Source organism: Takifugu rubripes, chromosome 5 (assembly GCF_901000725.2).
Source record: "Takifugu rubripes chromosome 5, fTakRub1.2, whole genome shotgun sequence".
NCBI lineage: Eukaryota > Metazoa > Chordata > Actinopteri > Tetraodontiformes > Tetraodontidae > Takifugu > Takifugu rubripes.
This window is the reverse complement of record NC_042289.1, coordinates 12,405,717-12,422,707: the sequence shown is the minus strand read 5'-3', so window position 1 is coordinate 12,422,707 and position 16,991 is coordinate 12,405,717. Positions and strand designations below refer to the sequence as shown.

General features: G+C 52.4%; 3 protein-coding genes across 3 annotated transcripts; 2 read left to right on the top strand and 1 right to left on the bottom strand.

Annotated features, from left to right (window-relative positions):
- Window positions 1-1,882: 1,882 nt before the first annotated feature.
- On the bottom strand, window positions 1,883-6,483 carry LOC101061336 (GTPase IMAP family member 8). Its single transcript, XM_029837009.1, has 5 exons — window positions 6,354-6,483; window positions 5,443-6,108; window positions 4,529-5,239; window positions 3,791-4,393; window positions 1,883-3,677 (listed from the first exon to the last, which is right to left on the bottom strand). The coding sequence occupies exons 1-5, from the start codon at window positions 6,376-6,378 to the stop codon at window positions 2,959-2,961; spliced, it is 2,724 nt and encodes a 907-aa protein (XP_029692869.1). The 5' UTR covers window positions 6,379-6,483; the 3' UTR covers window positions 1,883-2,958.
- Window positions 6,484-7,205: 722 nt separating this feature from the next.
- On the top strand, window positions 7,206-8,396 carry LOC101077476 (migration and invasion enhancer 1). The gene is made up of 4 exons (XM_003964825.3): window positions 7,206-7,366; window positions 7,547-7,644; window positions 7,755-7,831; window positions 7,909-8,396. Exons 1-4 carry the CDS (start codon window positions 7,338-7,340, stop codon window positions 7,990-7,992), a joined length of 288 nt encoding a protein of 95 aa, XP_003964874.2. The 5' UTR covers window positions 7,206-7,337; the 3' UTR covers window positions 7,993-8,396.
- A 2,099-nt stretch (window positions 8,397-10,495) lies between these two features.
- slc4a1a (solute carrier family 4 member 1a (Diego blood group)) lies at window positions 10,496-16,991 on the top strand. Its single transcript, XM_003964914.3, has 21 exons — window positions 10,496-10,648; window positions 11,259-11,327; window positions 11,445-11,494; window positions 12,093-12,199; window positions 12,275-12,321; window positions 12,402-12,567; window positions 12,642-12,777; window positions 12,853-12,922; window positions 13,005-13,047; window positions 13,115-13,299; window positions 13,380-13,587; window positions 13,662-13,865; window positions 13,941-14,089; window positions 14,170-14,364; window positions 14,452-14,697; window positions 14,779-14,868; window positions 14,963-15,129; window positions 15,215-15,456; window positions 15,535-15,704; window positions 15,882-16,055; window positions 16,144-16,991. The coding sequence occupies exons 2-21, from the start codon at window positions 11,304-11,306 to the stop codon at window positions 16,219-16,221; spliced, it is 2,751 nt and encodes a 916-aa protein (XP_003964963.2). The 5' UTR covers window positions 10,496-10,648; window positions 11,259-11,303; the 3' UTR covers window positions 16,222-16,991.

The following is a 16,991-nucleotide window of genomic DNA, read 5'->3' as shown; positions in this document are numbered from 1 at the left end:
TATGATTAACCGGGTGAACGCTATCGAATAGCAATCACAGACAACCTGATCCGCAGCTTCCGTCTTCCTTTAAATGTCCTCTCCTTCCAGGATCCTCGGATCTGGACGTCCACACACAGTTCCATCACAGTTGTGCTTAAGGAGCCTGATTTTCTGTCCTTTTCCTCCCTTGTTTCCCTCTGTTAGCTCAGCAGCACCATCACGCTCCCGCCAACGCCGTGCGCGTCCCAGTGACCTCTCGACCTCATGGGGTTACCCAGGCCGCAGAGCTCAGGCTCCCATCGACTCTTCCACCATCTGATGTCTCCCTTCAGATCCTCCCCGAAACTTCACACGGGTGAGAAAATGCTGCGGAAGCTTCCGGCCTGGGAGGACCATCATCTGACCAGAGACGTCTATGGAGGCTCTCCAGCAGTTGGACTCCATCTGCTCCTCCTGTTCCAGAGACGTGCAGACGGAGGTTGGAGGAGTCAACGGGTGAGGAGCCGACAAGTGCTGAGAGAACCTGCAACTTATTTCCTTTGAGAGTTTCCTGAACTTTGCCCTTGATGTTTTCCCTGACCCGGCACATCCTGACAGGGAGGAGTGTGTGTGTGTGTGTGTGTGTGTGTGTGTGTGTGTGTTCAGGCCAGGTGGACTCCTTGTTTCCTCGCTCACTTCCTGAACCTGGCTGGAAATGACATCATAATGATGCCTTGGCCAATATTCAGGCCCAACATGATGCCACACGTTGGTCCTTGCTGCTGTAGCAGCACGAACGCACACATACACACACACACAGATGGTGCCCCAGACATCACCCCCCCCCCACCCCCCCCACCCCAGCAGGGGGTCCTTGTATCGGTGCGAGGTGCTTCCTTCAGGTCTAAATCATCTGTTTTCGAGCCACGTTCTCACATTCGGAACATCTCTGTCTTTGCTCTTCCACCTGGGCAAATATCAGGGAGTGAAACCTGATAGGGGGGGTTGGGGGGTTGGGGGGGTGTGGGGGGGGAGTCATGCTGGCCGCTGCACTGTCCTACTAATGGAGATGGATGGAGAGAGGGAGGGGGGGATCCATTTCTCCTAGGCTGCACAACTCCTTTAATAAAGGGGGAGAGAGAGAAACGATACAGAAAAGAAGAATGGACTGGGAGGAAATGGGCAGCAGGGGAACGGAGAGAGAGAGGGAGAGGGGAGAGAGCGAGAGGGAGAGAGAGAGGGAGAAAAAGAAGGGAGCGTGGTGACCAAAGAGGGGGGAGAGAGAGAGGGAGAGAGAGGGAGGGAGAGAGAGAGGGGGAAAAAGAAGGGAGCGTGGTGACCAAAGAGGGGGAGAGAGAGGGAGAGAGAGGGAGGGAGAGAGAGAGGGAGAAAAAGAAGGGAGCGTGGTGACCAAAGAGGGGGAGAGAGAGGGGGAGAGAGAGGGAGAGAGAGGGGGAGAGAGAGAAACGATACAGAAAAGAAGAATGGACTGGGAGGAAATGGGCAGCAGGGGAACGGAGAGAGAGAGGGAGAGAGCAAGAGGGAGAGAGAGAGGGAGAAAAAGAAGGGAGCGTGGTGACCAAAGAGGGGGAGAGAGAGGGAGAGAGAGGGAGGGAGAGAGAGAGGGGGAGAGAGAGGGAGGGAGAGAGAGAGGGAGAAAAAGAAGGGAGCGTGGTGACCAAAGAGGGGGAGAGAGAGGGAGAGAGAGAGAAACGATACAGAAAAGAAGAATGGACTGGGAGGAAATGGGCAGCAGGGGAACGGAGAGAGAGAGAGGGAGAGAGAGAGGGGGAGAGAGAGGGAGAGAGAGAGGGAGAGAGAGGGAGGGAGAGAGGGAGAGAGAGGGAGAAAAAGATGGGAGCGTGGTGACAAAAGAGGGGGAGAGGTGATAAAAGAGGGGGAGAGGTGATAAAAGAGCAGCGTAAGTGAGGCTGGATGATGTTGAAGCAGGTGAAAAAGAGAAAGAGCGACAGAGAAACGATCGTCCTGGCGGCCGCGCCATCGCCCGTCCTCCTTTGATCCCACCATCAAAGGAAAGATGAGGGAAAAAACACAGATTTTTTTAAAAATTCTTTTAATCATTTTAATTGCTGCGGCACAGCTGTGTTTACTGGCGTTCACAAACACTTGGTGGCGCGGACCGATTGTCCTCGTGGACACGTCACACGTCTGTTTCCGCTCTGCTCAGCTGGAGCTTCACCTCCTCTGTCAGACAGAGGGGGGCACTTTGAAAGAAAGTTCCAAATTTAAACCATGTAAATAAAAACCAACATTTCTGTGACAGCTGTTGACCACAACACACACACACACACACACACACACACACACACACACACACACACACACACACACACACACACTGAGATGGTTCACAGCTGCGTTCGTCACAAGAATGTGCTGGTTTGTCTGTTTCTTCGTCACTTTCAAGCAGCTGCTGGTTGCTGATCACAAGTGCGGCTATTTAAACATAATGTCGCTGTTTGTTTGTCTGTTATCGGTTGTGATTCTGATCCGTTTACAGGAAACGAAGCTTATTAGAAATGAGAGCAAAGCTGACATTTAAATGACCCCACTCAGGAGCTCCAGATAACCAGGTGATCCAGGTTATTTCCGCTTCTTTAAGGTGTCCTACAGCCCTAAAACCAATAAATGCTGATGAGGTGAAGTGAACCAACGATCAGTGTGTTTCTGTAGTTTAACAGGTTTACAAATTGACATGAAAAATATCAATCTATATGTCATTAATATGTAATCAGCTCAGAAGTTTCCGCATTAATAGACAGTATAAAAGTACATCATATTAGACTGATCTGCAGAGTAATGATGCACATATGTAATCCCTTCATTTCGCTTTAAAATACATCATTTTTGGTACTATTTTGGTCTTTTGTATAGCTGACGTGAACGTTTTCAGATTATATTTTGTTGTGCGATGGCTCCCTCTTGTGGACAAAAGTCATAACATTTCCTTCCTGGTCATAATCATTTGAAATGTCCTTATTCAACCGTGTCGGGTCCGGGTGTTTGTGTGTTATTATCGTGTTTCTGTTCCTGCGGGAGCTTCCAGCTGTGCTCCAGGTTGGTCCTCAGCTCTTTCACCTCCTTCTGGATGTCCTCCAAGAGCTCTAGCTTTGACAGTTTCCTGTCGATGGAAGCGAGCACGTCCGCTTCTCCAGTCTCCTTCACAACCAACTGCTCCTCGGGCTCCGGGAACTCAGGGGAGCCCATGCTTTGTTCCCAAACCATCTCAAAGTACAGGTCGATGAAGGCCTCCAGCTCCTCCAGGTCGCTGTGGTCCCAGCGGTCGATCAGGGCCTGCAGACCTCCGGACCGACTGAGCCTCAGCAGAGCCCGCTCTCTTAGCGCAGGGTGGCAGAGCGAGCGCACGCCGACGCCGTCGTCCTCTGCAAACACCCGGAGGTGTGTTGGAGGTAAAGCCAGGAGCGTCCTCGGGCGCCTCGGTGAGAAGTGTCTCTCGCCGTTGGGCCTCAGCTGGAGGGCATCGGCAGAGAAACGGACGGGCAGTTTCAGAGTCCACCTCGGCCTGCGTCTGTTACCAGAGGGCACACAGGCCAAACAGGAAGTGACATCGACCATGGAGGGCAATCCGGTCTGTCCCGCTGCTCCAGGCGGGACCGGCGCCATCTGCCCACCCGTATGTGAGCTGGTTACTGGCGTCAGAGCCGTGGGGGAGACGGTTGGAGCTGCTTCAGTCGCTGTGGAGGAAATGAAAATGACTTTATGACCTCTGCAGCCTCAACAACCCTCAGTTTATTGCATCTGCGGCTATAAAACCACTGACCCTGATCCCTGAAGGTGTTTTACTCACAGTTTTGGGACGGCTGATGTCTGCGGCTCCTAAAACTCATCTCCTGGTGGGTCCAAACGTGGTCGCCGGCATCTAGCTGGTCCTCTCTGAGCGTCTCCTCGATCAGCTCCATCAGCCCCTCCACCTGAGCTCCATGGCCCCGGCGTTTGTTGTCCAGGACGTGGTATCTGTTCCCACACTTCTCCACCAGCCTCCGCAGCGCCGCGCCTTCGCTCTCGATGCGCCGCTCGACGCTGGTGGGGCCCAGCCAGTCGCCGTGGCTGAACAGGACCACGGTTCTGCTCCACACCCGGGCTCCTCCTGCCTCCAGCTGCTTCCCCAGCTGCTCCTCTTGGCCGTCGCCAAATGAGGAGCTCACGTTGACAACCAGGAGGAGCACGCAGGCGGGTTCCAGGAGGTCAGAGGTCAGGGAGAAGCAGCCCGGAGTGTCCAGGACCGACACCGACCTGCCGAAGACCTGAGCGGTGTCCTCCTCGCAGCTGGTGGTGGGACCATCGGTGCAGAAGCTCCGACTGCTCAGGATGGTGTTTCCACAAGAGCTCTTCCCGGTGTTCCTCCCACCAACGAGCACCATCCTCAGCTCTGGGAGAGGCGTCAGCTCCGCTGTCGAGAAGATGGAGGTTTCAGGTTCTCCCCGGACAAGAGGGGGTTTTCAAATAGCTTCATGTCTCTCAAGGCAGCAGGTGACCTACCGGATCTTACTCCAAATCCTGACTCTCGTCAGTTTTGGTGACTCACCCAGCTGAAGTTTCCCCGTCTGTCTTTGTCTCTCCTTCCTCTTCCGTCTCTCTTCGGCTCGCTCTTCCTCTCTCCTCATCTTCTCCTCCGTCTGCTCCATCACCTCCCTCCCGACTCCAGGATGCCGGGCGTCGGCGCAGCCCGCCAGCATCTCCTCGATCCTCAGGATCAGCTCCCGGACCTGGAACCCGTCCCCTCTGGTTCGGTTGTCGACCACGTGGTACCTGTTGCCGCAGCTCTCCACCAGCCAGGTCAGAGGAGGTCCCTCGCTCTCGATGCACCGCTCGATGCTCGTGCCCCCCAGCCAGTCGCCAAAGGTGAACAGCAGGATAACGCGGGTCCAGACCGACCGGCCCAACAGCTGGAGGTGCTCCTGCACGGCCCTCCTGTAGGTCTCCGTGAAGGCTCTGTCCACGCGTACCGTCAGCAGGAAGACGTGCGGTCCCGGCGGACAGAGCGACAGACTCCGGATCAGCTGATCCCGGTCGAAAATGGATGTTTCGGCGCTGAAGTAGTTCATCCACCAGCCGGGGGTGTCCACCACCGTCAGCCGCCTGCCGAACACCAGCCCCCTTCCCAGCACGCACTGGGCCGTCCGGCCCGGGACCTGGCTGCTCGGTCGGTTCAGGATGGTGTTCAGGGCGGAGGTTTTCCCAGAACCCTTTGCTCCCAGCAGGACAATCCGGATGTCGGTGACGTGGCGCAGCTTTTCTGGAAGGATCGGGAGAGGATGGTTGAGGAGTCGGAGCGGAGGGATACGCCCAACGCGCGTCCTCATTCTACAGCTCTCGCACTCGTGTCCGACTCTGCCCTCACCTGCAGCTGGAGCTTTACCCCCAAAGCTGAACGGGCTCGATCAAATCTCAAAGGGACGACAAACGCCACACTCAGAAACCGCCTCGGGTTCTGCTCACCTCTCGCCAGCGACCTCTGCTTCTTCACTCTCAGAAACCTCCGCTGAGCCTCCTCCTCCGCCCGTCCGCTCTCCGCCGCCATCGCTCGTAAGACCTGGCGCCCCGTCTCAAACGCCCGGTTTCCGTTTTCCCTCACCAGTTGCAGGATCTTCTCCAGCAGCTGGGCGACCTCGCCGTCTCCGCCCGAGCCCACGGCGTGACACCTGTGGCCGCACTTCTCGGCGAGCCAGCGGAGGCCCGTCTGCTCCCCCTCCTCCCTCGTTTGAGCGGAGCTGACCTCGGAGGTGAAGACCACCACACAGTGGTCCCACACCCCCTCTCCCAGCAGGGCCACGTGCTCCTCCACGGCCCGGCGGCGCCTCTCCGGGAAGCCTGAGCTCGCCTTGACCACGACCAGGAAGGCGTGCGGTCCCGGCGGGCACAGAGAGACGCTGCTCCGGATCTCCCTCTTCACCAGCCCAGACGTGTCCTCACTGCTGAAGTCGCACCACCAGCCGGGGGTGTCCACCACCGTGAGCCACCTTCCACACACCACCCCCACCCTGCGGGAGCATGAGGTCCGCTCCCCGGTGGCAAACTCCTCTTTGCCCAGGATCACGTTCCCCAAAGAGCTCTTCCCAGAATTTCTGCCTCCAAGAAGGACGACGTTCAACTTCGGTTGACACCCTGGACAAGGAAGAAGAGGGAAAATCTAAAGCGACACGTACGGACAGGTTCCCTCATTTGTAAAGTAAATGGAACCTTTTTGGTCAATTTGCGTGTAAAATTTAAAGGATTTCCCGATTTAGGTCTTCATCAAAACAACGAGGGGACATTTTGTGTGTAGCTCAGATCCTGAGAACAAACACGCATCAGACTGTTGCGGACCAGCAGATGTTAGCAGGTTATTGCAGAAGATAAAGAGTACCTACATGACGACGGCTCACTGTTTGACATCGCTGTTGGTGCTCGGTTCTTCTGGGACACAACACTTATTTGTGTATCACGTCCATGTTTTCAGAAAAAACAACGGCCGCGTGACAACAGACGATTGTTTTATGTGTATATGAGTCTGAAGGTCGTCTGTAATGAGTAATCCTTCTCAAATAGAGCAGACAGAACCGCTCCTCTGAGCCACAGGTCTACAGTCCACTCACAGCCGAGGGTGGGAATCATTTCCTTTGGCATTCCTGCTGTTCCTCATGTGGAGAAATCAAAGCCTGGGTTTGTTGGAGGGTGTGCTCGGTGATTTACGAGGTCCGTTGCCATCAGGGGGCACCTGACATTGTATCATGCGTAAAATTCACTGGAACAAATGAGGATAAGTGATGGTCCAAGGTTGGATGTTTTTATTGAACTTAAATATGACACAGTCATGTTCATTAACCTCAGCAAACCACTCCATATTGTCTCGAATGAGTCAGACATTTGTGTAGAAATATTGGCCCTGGTCCCTTTTAATGGCTGCTCGAAGGTTGCCATGTTTAGCAACCGTGGTGTATACAAATGAATGTTAGTTCCTCCATTATTTTCTTTTCACATTTTGCTTAAAAATTAAGACAGGAATAAGTGATTTCTCATCGTCAAGGGTTGGGGGTACATAAAGCAGTGCATTTCCTGTCTGTTGGCTTTAAATGCGACTGAATGGAGCCTGTGTGCGGGTGTGACGCCCGTGTAATCCTCATATAACTGGTGGGGTTTTGCCTTCACGGTGCGGCCACGAATCCGTTTCTTTAATCGGCGACTCGTGGTCACTCAGCTGTCAGCTGCCGTTAAACCCCGCCCCTCCGCGGACGGTACTAGAGCATCAGCGAGCGCACCGACGCCGCTGACTTCACCGGCAAAACCACCGAAGAAGAAAGTGCGGAGGACCGAGCAGATCCGCGGAGTGGATCGCAGCAGGAGCCGACGCAGCCATGGGAGTGACGATAAGAGTTGAATATTGGTGCTTGGAACAGCTTTTCGTTTTAAACCAAAACGCATTTCCCGTTGGCGTTTTTGTCTGCTGTGTAAATCGTGAAGCGGAAGCGGGGGTTTATCTTGATTAGCATAGCTAGCTTGTCCGGCTAATGTTAGCAGGTGGGGGCTAATTCTTTCATGCTAATTTTCTGATGTCATTTTGTAGTGGCGGATGAGGATACGGACCCCGCTATGAGGAGCTCGCCCGGGTCGTGAGGGCCGAGTTTCCCGATGCGGATGTGTCCGGCTTCGTGGGAAGAATGGGTGAGAAACAGTTCTTGGAGCTGAACTTTGATTGGCGACACCCATGACTGAGGTGCCGTCGTTGGGAGAAAGATCTAATCTCTCGTGTTCTGGGGGGGGGGTTTCTGCAGGCAGCTTTGAGATCCAAATCAACGAGCAGCTCATCTTCTCCAAGCTCGAAACGGGCGGATTCCCTTACGAGGACGACGTGAGTAACAGCGGGGCTGAACTGCTCATCCAGTGGAGCTTTAGCATCAGTCTCCCCTTCTCTGCCCTCTCCCAAAGGTCATGCATGCGATCCAGTGCGTCTCCGATGGGAAGCCCGTGGAGAAGATCACCAAAAGCCGCCCGCCGTGCGTGATCATGTAACCCGCTGAGGGCCGCGGATCACCAGACAGGCCCGTCCTCCGGTTCCCCCTCTTGGCTCTCGGCGCCGGTCCGTGAGGATCTTAATGACCACTGTGGCTGAAACCTGTCAGGTTACAGTGTGACGCACCTGTCCTGCACTCACCTGTGTCGGGGAGCCCAGACAGGGAGGAGGCGACGGTCCTGTTCAAACACTGCCTCAATGTTTTCTTTAAAATGACCCTCGTTTTCAAATGCAACGGTTTACCAAACACTGATTTGTGTTTTTAATGGAATTATACAGTAGATCAGATCTGTTTTCTTTCTTTCTCCTGCTTTGTTCTCTTTCAAGTTGAAGGAATTTAATTTCCTTGGCATTTTTTTTTAAATGGTGGACTGAATAAAGAGCTGATGCAAAAACATGCTCATTACTGATGTATTCCTCTGTGATCTTTCCTGAGGACGCTGTGGGGGGTTACTATGGCAACACAAGTGTTTCGCTTCTTTCAAGCCTCCGCGGACACATTTAGATGGAGGCTTTCAAAGGCCCCTTTAAGAAACACACTTTAACTCTGAGTGTTACGCCTTACTGACTTGAATGTCAGTGAATCGTGACTAATTTCTTCTAAAATCCTGATTTACTAGGGGAGGAAGCAAAGCGCTTGGCAGACCGAGAGCCGTCACAGTTGTTGGAGCAAATTTCACGTTTGTCACATCCAGCATGTGAAGCGGAGCCGCAACACGGATCCAACGGGCCTCCTCCAGTCTGCCTCCTGAGCCCAATTTAAATGGGCAGTTAGCGACGCGTTCGCGTCCTCTGAAGGGATATTTCTGCCCCGAAAGGTCAGGTCATGTGACCTGTCTCGTTGGAGATGTTAATATTGGGACAAGGTGGGACGTTGCTGCTGGTTCTGGGTCGTGGTGATAACTCATGGCTGTTTGTTCTGATAGAGCGTCCTCGCTGCCTTCATCAGACCCCGAGGACAGATGACTTGTGCGGCAGGTTGCTTTTAAAAGCCTGAACGCTGCATTATTATTCAAAGCATCGTCTCAACTGAGGAGCTGAGCTGAGACATCGTGAGCGTCTGAAGCTGCCAGTGAAGCCTCGGGAGTGTCGCTGAGCAGTGTGTTGAGATGCAGACGCAGCCGACCTCCACGTGTCGATAACTGGCACTGGGGCCCGTTGAACCGGGGGCCTCGCCGGCGCCCTGAGCTGGCAGATGGAGGTGCTCCACTAAATCCACTGCACAAGAGTGAATGAGCATCCTCTCCAGCAACAGTGGTTAGCATGCTAACTGTGGGGAAAAGGCCCAAAGGCTGAAGTTTGGAGCCTTTTCCCCCCTTTTCCCCCTCTGTCATCATCATGACAGAGGAACCTGACGCTTCGCGGTGACGCCCAGTTGAGGCCACATGACTCAGCACATCTTTTATCGTCCTGGAACAATGCACAGCGGCGTTCTCTGTGAGAGCCGAAGCTCCAGATAAGCAGCCGAGCTAACAACAGGTCGCCACCTGCAGCGCAGCCTGAGTCGGCGCGTGCGTGTGGCCACTCGAGCCGATTCTCCACCGAACCTCGTGACCCATCCTCAGTTGGAGCCGAGCTCTGACCGGCTAACCAGGACAATCAAAGGACACAAGCGTTCCAACTCTTGACAGAAGCATTTAAGCTGACTCATATGACTGCGCACATGCACGCCGGTCATCTGCCGACTCAGCCTGCACCTCCACCACGGCCTGACTCTGAAATCAATTATGGGGGCCATGAGTTTGGGCTGCACACAGTAAAGGAGGCTTTTGTCCGAGCTTGTGGGCCATCCTGTTGACATTAGTTGGAAATCACACTTTAGCCTGAGAAATCACATGTTGTTGAGAAAACAAGGGAAAGAACCAGAAGTATAAGAGGTCTGCGTAGGTCCTCGTGAGTAGAGAGGGACACGATGGGATGCTGGCTAGCTGTGGCGCTAGCTAAATAAAGCTAAATATAACCAGGTCTATTTAGGTGTCCGTTTCACTCTGGCAGACTCCTGGAATCCTCCTGAAGTTATCTTAACTATAACTTCTGTAATAGAATGTGTCTTTGTGTCTTATCAGTCTGGGCCGGGCGGTCGTCCAGCCGTCTGTTGCTAACCAGGCGGGTAGTAATTGGAGCTAATCAAGAGCAGGGGGATCCTCATCGAGGGGGGAATCCCTGGTGCGTCAACAACATGACATAACACAGGTGTTCTCCTCCTGATAGAGCAGGTTGCCCACCTTCCTGCCCTCTTTACTCCCCCGCTGAGGCCCTCAGACGCGTTGAGGTTTGCCCCCCAGGTCTAAACAAACTCTTCTTAGCGCCCCCGTCTTCACTCGGGTCCTCTTGGCGTTGCGAGGGCGGAGCGGGCAAACAGGGGTTGGGATATCCCAGTCTCAAGGTGTCCTGCACCGATAGGGCTGCTTCTCTATCGCCGAGGTCTTATCTCCCCAAAGCCCCGCGCCTGGTTGCTCGGCAACCAGAGGGGTTGAGGGGGTACAGCACTTTTTAGGGTTTACGTAGTTCCATTTGGGTGTTTCCGTCCTTCTCCTCCTCGCCCGACTCTCCGCTGCGCGCTCGGCCGCTCTTTATCGCCGCGCTCGCCTCACTCGACGGACAGACGCCGTCCTGTTCCCAGCGCCGGAGACCAGGTGGGGGACCTGCATGCAGGTAAGGGTGTGTCCAGGAACCAGCTGAACCACAGGCGGCCCGCGGAGGCCCGAGAGGTTAGAGGTCAAATGGAGGGGGGTCCGTGTTTGGGGGAGAGCGTTTAATGTCCCCGCAGAGCCGTGATGAGACGCATTTAAAGAAAAAGCAGATAAAGACGTCTGTAAAGTTCCAGTTGAGATGTTGGAGGGTTTTTTTTCCTCCCAGGCACTTATATCTGCATGACCTCGGGATCAGAACACGGAGAATGGCGGCTAAATTGCAATTGCCTCGGCGGTTGTGCCGTGACGCGCTCAGATGTCTCCGTCTCTCGTACCGTTGTGAGCGTTAGCTGTTTCGGGCTGTTGCTACGGGAAAACGTCCCGGGTCAGAGGCTGTGAGAGGAGAGTGGAGGCCAGAGATAAGATCCGCTGCCGCTTCTCAAACTTGTTTCAAGGCTTATTTTCAGCTCGATGCTGCCTCAGGTCCCCATTGCTACGGGATGTAAATGCATATTTATGCTGAAGGTGTCGCTGCTTTTGGAATCAACAGGCCAGAAATGCCCAGAACCTGACTTTAACATCCCCACCGTGTCGTTCATGATGCGATTCAATGTTGTTTTATTCTGTCAAAGGGAATGAATAAAAGACTCTGAAGATTCAACATCTGAGAAAGATCAATGGAAAAGTTCAGTTTTGAGGAGGTCAGTCCACCGTTTCTGCCCTCTTTAGGCTCCAGGTCCACAAACAACACACAGTAATTATTATTAATTATTAGCTTTCATCCTTCATCCCTGTTTCCTGTCTTTTCTCTGCCTCAGGGCAGTGACCTGTCCTATGGAGACTCAGACCTTCCCTCTCCGGTGACATTGTGAGTCTTTTGTCACATTTGACTCTTTGCTCTGAACTCTGTGTGTGTGTGTGTGTGTGTGTGTGTGTGTGTGTGTGTGTGTGTGTGTGTGTGTGGGCGTGATACAGTCAGGTCTTTATCTCCTGGTTGCAGCCAAGCTCCTCATATTCATATTTTCGAGCGTGTCAGAGGCTGTCGAGCTACACAGAGCTTGAGAATTCCATTTGAGCCTGTTTCGGCTGTTTTGTTCCTCATATCATGATCCGTATTTTGATTTTATCACCTTTCCTGTCTTAGCTGGCTTGGCGACATGAACCTAAACGATGGGTCAACAATAGACCTTCATTCAGGAGTTCTGACAGTGCCCAGCTGGATGGAGAGGGTAGCTTAGGTGTGATTCCAAGATATCCACGGGCAAAAGCTTAGAACAAGGCCAGAAATACTGACAGAAGCTCGGTCCCGTAGAGGAGGTGCCCTGTGCCTGCAGGCTGCATGTGCAGAAGTGTGCAGTCGTGCAGCCTCAGGGAGGGAAATTATCTTAGTGAGCAGCCACGATAAGACGATTGTGTTCGGTCGCCCCCTGGCGGCCAGCTGTGTGAACTGTTTTCTGAATGATCAGGGCTCCACCAGGCCTGAGGGACATCGATGGCCAGCAGAAGCTGCAGATGGAGGAAGAGGAGGGTCAGGCCCCCCTGCAGGCCATCATCATCCCCACAAATTCAGAGGGTAGCTTCTCCTCACGGAACCAGACTCCTTGGGTTGTTTGAAGACTGATATCAGCTCCTCTTTTCTTTATTGCAGCTTATCTGAACGTCAACACCAATGCCACCACAAGAGGAGATGCTCAAGTTAGTGGCCTTCATTCAGACTTACTGGACATAGAACTGGTTGCAAAGCATCATTTTCTGTTTTGATTGAATCACCACAGGCCTATGTGGAGCTGAATGAGTTCCAGGGAAACAAATGGCTGGAAACTGCTCGCTGGCTGGGCTACGAGGAGAACTTCAACCCCAGGACAGATGAATGGGGTCCTTCTCATGTGTCCTTCCTCACCTTCAAGAGCCTGCTCCAGCTCCGCAAGTTAATGAGCACAGGTGAGCGTGGATCGCCCCCAGGAGCACAATATTCAGTGGTCATGTCCCATTAAAAGCAGCTCCCATGTGCTCAGGTGTGTTCCTGCTTGACCTGGACACCAGCAACCTGTCTATGGTGGCAGAGAGGGTGGTGGACGAGCTGCTGAGCAAAAACGAGATCAGGGCAGGCGATCGGGAGGGCTTGTTGAGAGCTCTCCTCATGAGACGCAGGTTCATATTAGTTTCTTAATAAGGCCAGAAAATGTGTGAACAAACATCGAGCGCCCATTTATTTTGTCCTTCCAGTCAGTCCGATGCAGTTCCGGTGCCTGAAGCTGGAGATATTGAGCTGCAGACCTTTTCTGTAACAAAGAAGGTGCCAAATTCAACTTTTTTGGGGGCAGCATTATCATCATGCATGACCGTAGATTAACACCAACGTGTTGTCCTCCCCTCAGAGAGACTGCTCGGACAATTTGGAGGCCTCGCTCGTCCTCACAGGTGTGTTCCTCACGCAGTTCCTCCTGTTTCTTCTCAACCAGGTTTTGAGCATGCTCGTGTTCGCTAGGTGTCCTGGAGTTCCTGCAGAAACCAGTGGTTGCGTTTGTGAGGCTTACCGACTCTGTGGTGATGGAATCTGCCCTGGAGATTCCAGCCCCCGTCCGTTTTTTCGTAGTCCTGGTGGGCCCCGCCCAGAGTGATCTGAACTACGGGGACAGCGGGCGTGCCATGGGTGCTCTGATGGCCGACTGGGTGAGAGAGAAGGTCCAGAAGGGCAGATCCAGACCACTTTGATGGGTGTGTAAATGCCTTCTGTGTTGGTGCTCTGACAGGTGTTCTGTCTGGAGGCCTTTCTGGCCCAGACGGAAAAAGATGTGACCAACGCCATCGCAGACTTCATGGACTGCAGCATCGTGATCCCCCCCACTGAGATCCAAGACAAGATGATGCTGGAGCCGATCATCAACTTCCAGAAGAAGATGCTGCGCGACAGAGTCCGCCCCAACGACACCCGGCTTGCCTTTGGCAACAGGGTCAAAGGTGGGGCTCAGACACCTCTATCATGGTCTTCTGGATGGTGTCACTAATGGCAAAAACACACCTGTTCATTTCAGTCGTGAAGCCTCCCGAGCCGCCACGGGAGGACCCCCTGGTGCGGACGGGATTTCCATTCGGTGGCATGATAAAGGACCTGAAGCGTCGTTACCGTCACTACATCAGCGACTTCACGGATGCTCTGAACCCTCAGGTCCTCGCGGCCGTCATCTTTATTTACTTTGCGGCCTTGTCCCCGGCCATCACCTTCGGAGGACTTCTGGGTAAAACTGCCTTCCATGTCAGCCTCGGATCATCTGCCCAGGTTCATTAACTCCCAACGATCTTCCTCGTTTCAGCTGACAAAACGGAGAAGATGATGGGAGTGTCGGAGCTGATGATCTCCACCAGCATCCAGGGGGTCATCTTTTGCCTCATTGCTGCCCAGCCTGTCCTTGTCATTGGCTTCTCTGGACCTCTGCTGGTGTTTGAGGAAGCTTTTTACGCCGTGGGTGATGTTTGAAAGGAACCCTCGTCCCTTCATCACTTTCCCATTATCATCATTTTCCTTTATTCGTCCAATCGTAGTTCTGCAAGTCCCAAAACATCGAGTACATTGTGGGCCGGATCTGGGTGGGGATGTGGCTGGTTGTGATCGTCATCCTCATCGTGGCGTTGGAAGGCAGCTTCCTGGTCAGATTCATCTCCCGCTTCACTCAGGAGATCTTCTCCATCCTCATCTCGCTCATTTTCATCTACGAGACCTTCAACAAGCTTGTCAAGGTTCCCTTTTCTCACCGCACCGCTCCGTCCGTTTCATTCCTGTCTCGTTTGGAACGCTCACCTTCTTCCCTCCGTCACTGCCCTCAGATCTTCAGGACCCACCCACTGATCCTGAACTACGACCACCTAAACGACTCCATGGACAACCCCTTCATCCCCGTTGTCAAGGAGCACGTGGAGTACCATCCCGACGGCAACATCACCGTTCACGAGCTGGAGATCGAAAGGGCCTACCCCAACACCGCCTTGCTGTCCATGTGTCTGATGTTTGGCTGCTTCTCCATCGCGTACTTCCTGCGTATTTTCAAGTCTGGTCATTTCCTGCCTGGCCCAGTAAGATCCAATTCTGTTGCTGGAGAATGTGCAGAATTGAGAAGGGGTACCAGATGTGTGATTTGCTGTTTCCTCCCTCAGGTTCGTCGTTTGATTGGAGATTTCGGAGTCCCTATCGCCATTTTCATCATGATCGCTATTGACATCTGCATCGAGGACGCCTACACTCAGGTCGGTCTCGATCCCACTGCACCGCTGAGGACACGTTGCCACCTCTGTTTGCATCTTCTGAACGATTGTGCTGTTTTGTGTTTCCACCTCTCAGAAACTGGTGGTGCCCGATGGGGTTAAGGTAACCAACCCCAAAGCTAGAGGCTGGTTTATCAACCCCATGGGAGAAAAACAGCCCTTCCCCATCTGGATGATGGCGGCCTGCTGCGTCCCAGCGCTGCTCGTCTTCATCCTCATCTTCCTGGAGTCCCAGATCACCACGTGAGCAACATCATAAATACACAGTCAGATTGAATGTCACCTCATCTGGAATCAAGGTGTGATCTTAGATGCGTCTGGGTTTCAGGCTGATTGTGAGCAAACCTGAGAGGAAGATGGTAAAAGGCTCTGGTTTTCACTGGGATCTGCTTATCCTGGTTACCATGGGGGGCATCTCCTCTATTTTCGGCGTACCCTGGCTGAGCGCAGCCACCGTGCGCTCGGTCACCCACGCCAACGCCCTGACTGTCATGTCCAAAGGCCCGAAACCAGAGATTGAAAAGGTGCTGGAGCAGAGGATCAGTGGGATTCTTGTGGCCATCCTGGTTGGTAGGTGACGCCATCTACCGTACTTACGTGGTTACTGCAGGGCCTCTTTGCTAAACCTTGCACCTGTGTGGCTTTCAGGCGTTTCTATTTTCATGGAGCCTATTCTAAAGATGATTCCCATGACAGCCTTGTTTGGCATCTTCCTCTACATGGGTATCACCTCCCTGAGTGGAATCCAGATGTGGGACAGAATGCTTCTACTCATCACGCCAAAGAAATACCACCCCTCAGACGCCTATGCCACCAGGGTATGCAGGCAACCTCTGCCAGTTGTCACTCAGACGTAGTTTTCTCCTGCCTCTGGGCGAACGTTTGTTCAGATTTTCTTCATTTCATCTCTTGAATCTTAATAGTTCTGTTGATACAAGGAACCAGCTTGAGTTGTTGTGCGTAAAGCTAATCTCCACATGTCTGTTGTTGTGCAGGTGAAGACAATGCGGATGCATTTATTCACTCTGATCCAGCTCCTTTGTCTGGGCGTCCTGTGGGTGGTGAAAATGAGTCCCTTCTCACTGGCCCTGCCCTTTGTTCTCATCCTCACCGTCCCTCTGCGTATGTTCATGACCGGCAGGCTGTTTTCTGTCATGGAGATGAAATGCGTAAGTACCTCCCTGCGTCTGTCACAGTCACCGCCACGCTCGGCTGTGCCGTTATTCTGGTTTGTAACTGGAGACGTTTGTGCCACAGCTGGATGCCGATGACGCCAAAGTGACATTTGAGGAGGAACCTGGGAAAGACGTATACGATGAGTGTCCGCTGCCCTGAACGGCGTGGCACTTGAAACTTTCACTTGAATCCAGTTCTTCAGTGATAAGCTGATGTCTTTACAAGCATATGAGAGCTTAAAGTTTCAACAGGTATTTAACTTTAAAGGTAGCTTTTTAATATATATATATATATATATATATTGAATAATTCATTTATTATCGCTGCAGCTGAGGCTGTTTGTGACCTCAACAGAGAAAAAAAAAAGATAATTGTCCATGTCGTCATTGAAATGTGGGACACGTCCACTTTCTCAGTTCTTTTTTTCTTTTCCATTTTCTATATGTTCACTAATCAGTGTTTACTACAATTATAACTTTGTTGATTTTGGTTGTTTAGTTGTTTAATGGATCTGGAGATACATAATTAATATTTAAAGTGCGATGTGAAATGACGCATTTCTGTTGTTTTTCTTGAATTACCTAACAGCCATATAGATTGTAGGACTACTCATGGTAAGATAATATGACTGCTTTGAGCTATTTTGTTCTGGGTCACTCAGGTTTGCCTCTTTAGACTTATCAAGTTTGTTAAGTCTATAAATAGGTGTAATACCCACGTGTCTAACGTTCATTGTGTAATCGCTTTCAAGATTTTAAGAAATGAGGAGTAGAATGGGTAGATAATGGAATGTAAGGTTTATTTAAATTGAAACTTATTTGTAAATGGACAAGGAACTTTTGGGGCTTTAGGTGTGTTTGTGTGCTTGAAACACTGTACATGCTTGGCGCTTTCACTTTAATGAAGCAATAAAGTTTTATTATTCCTCA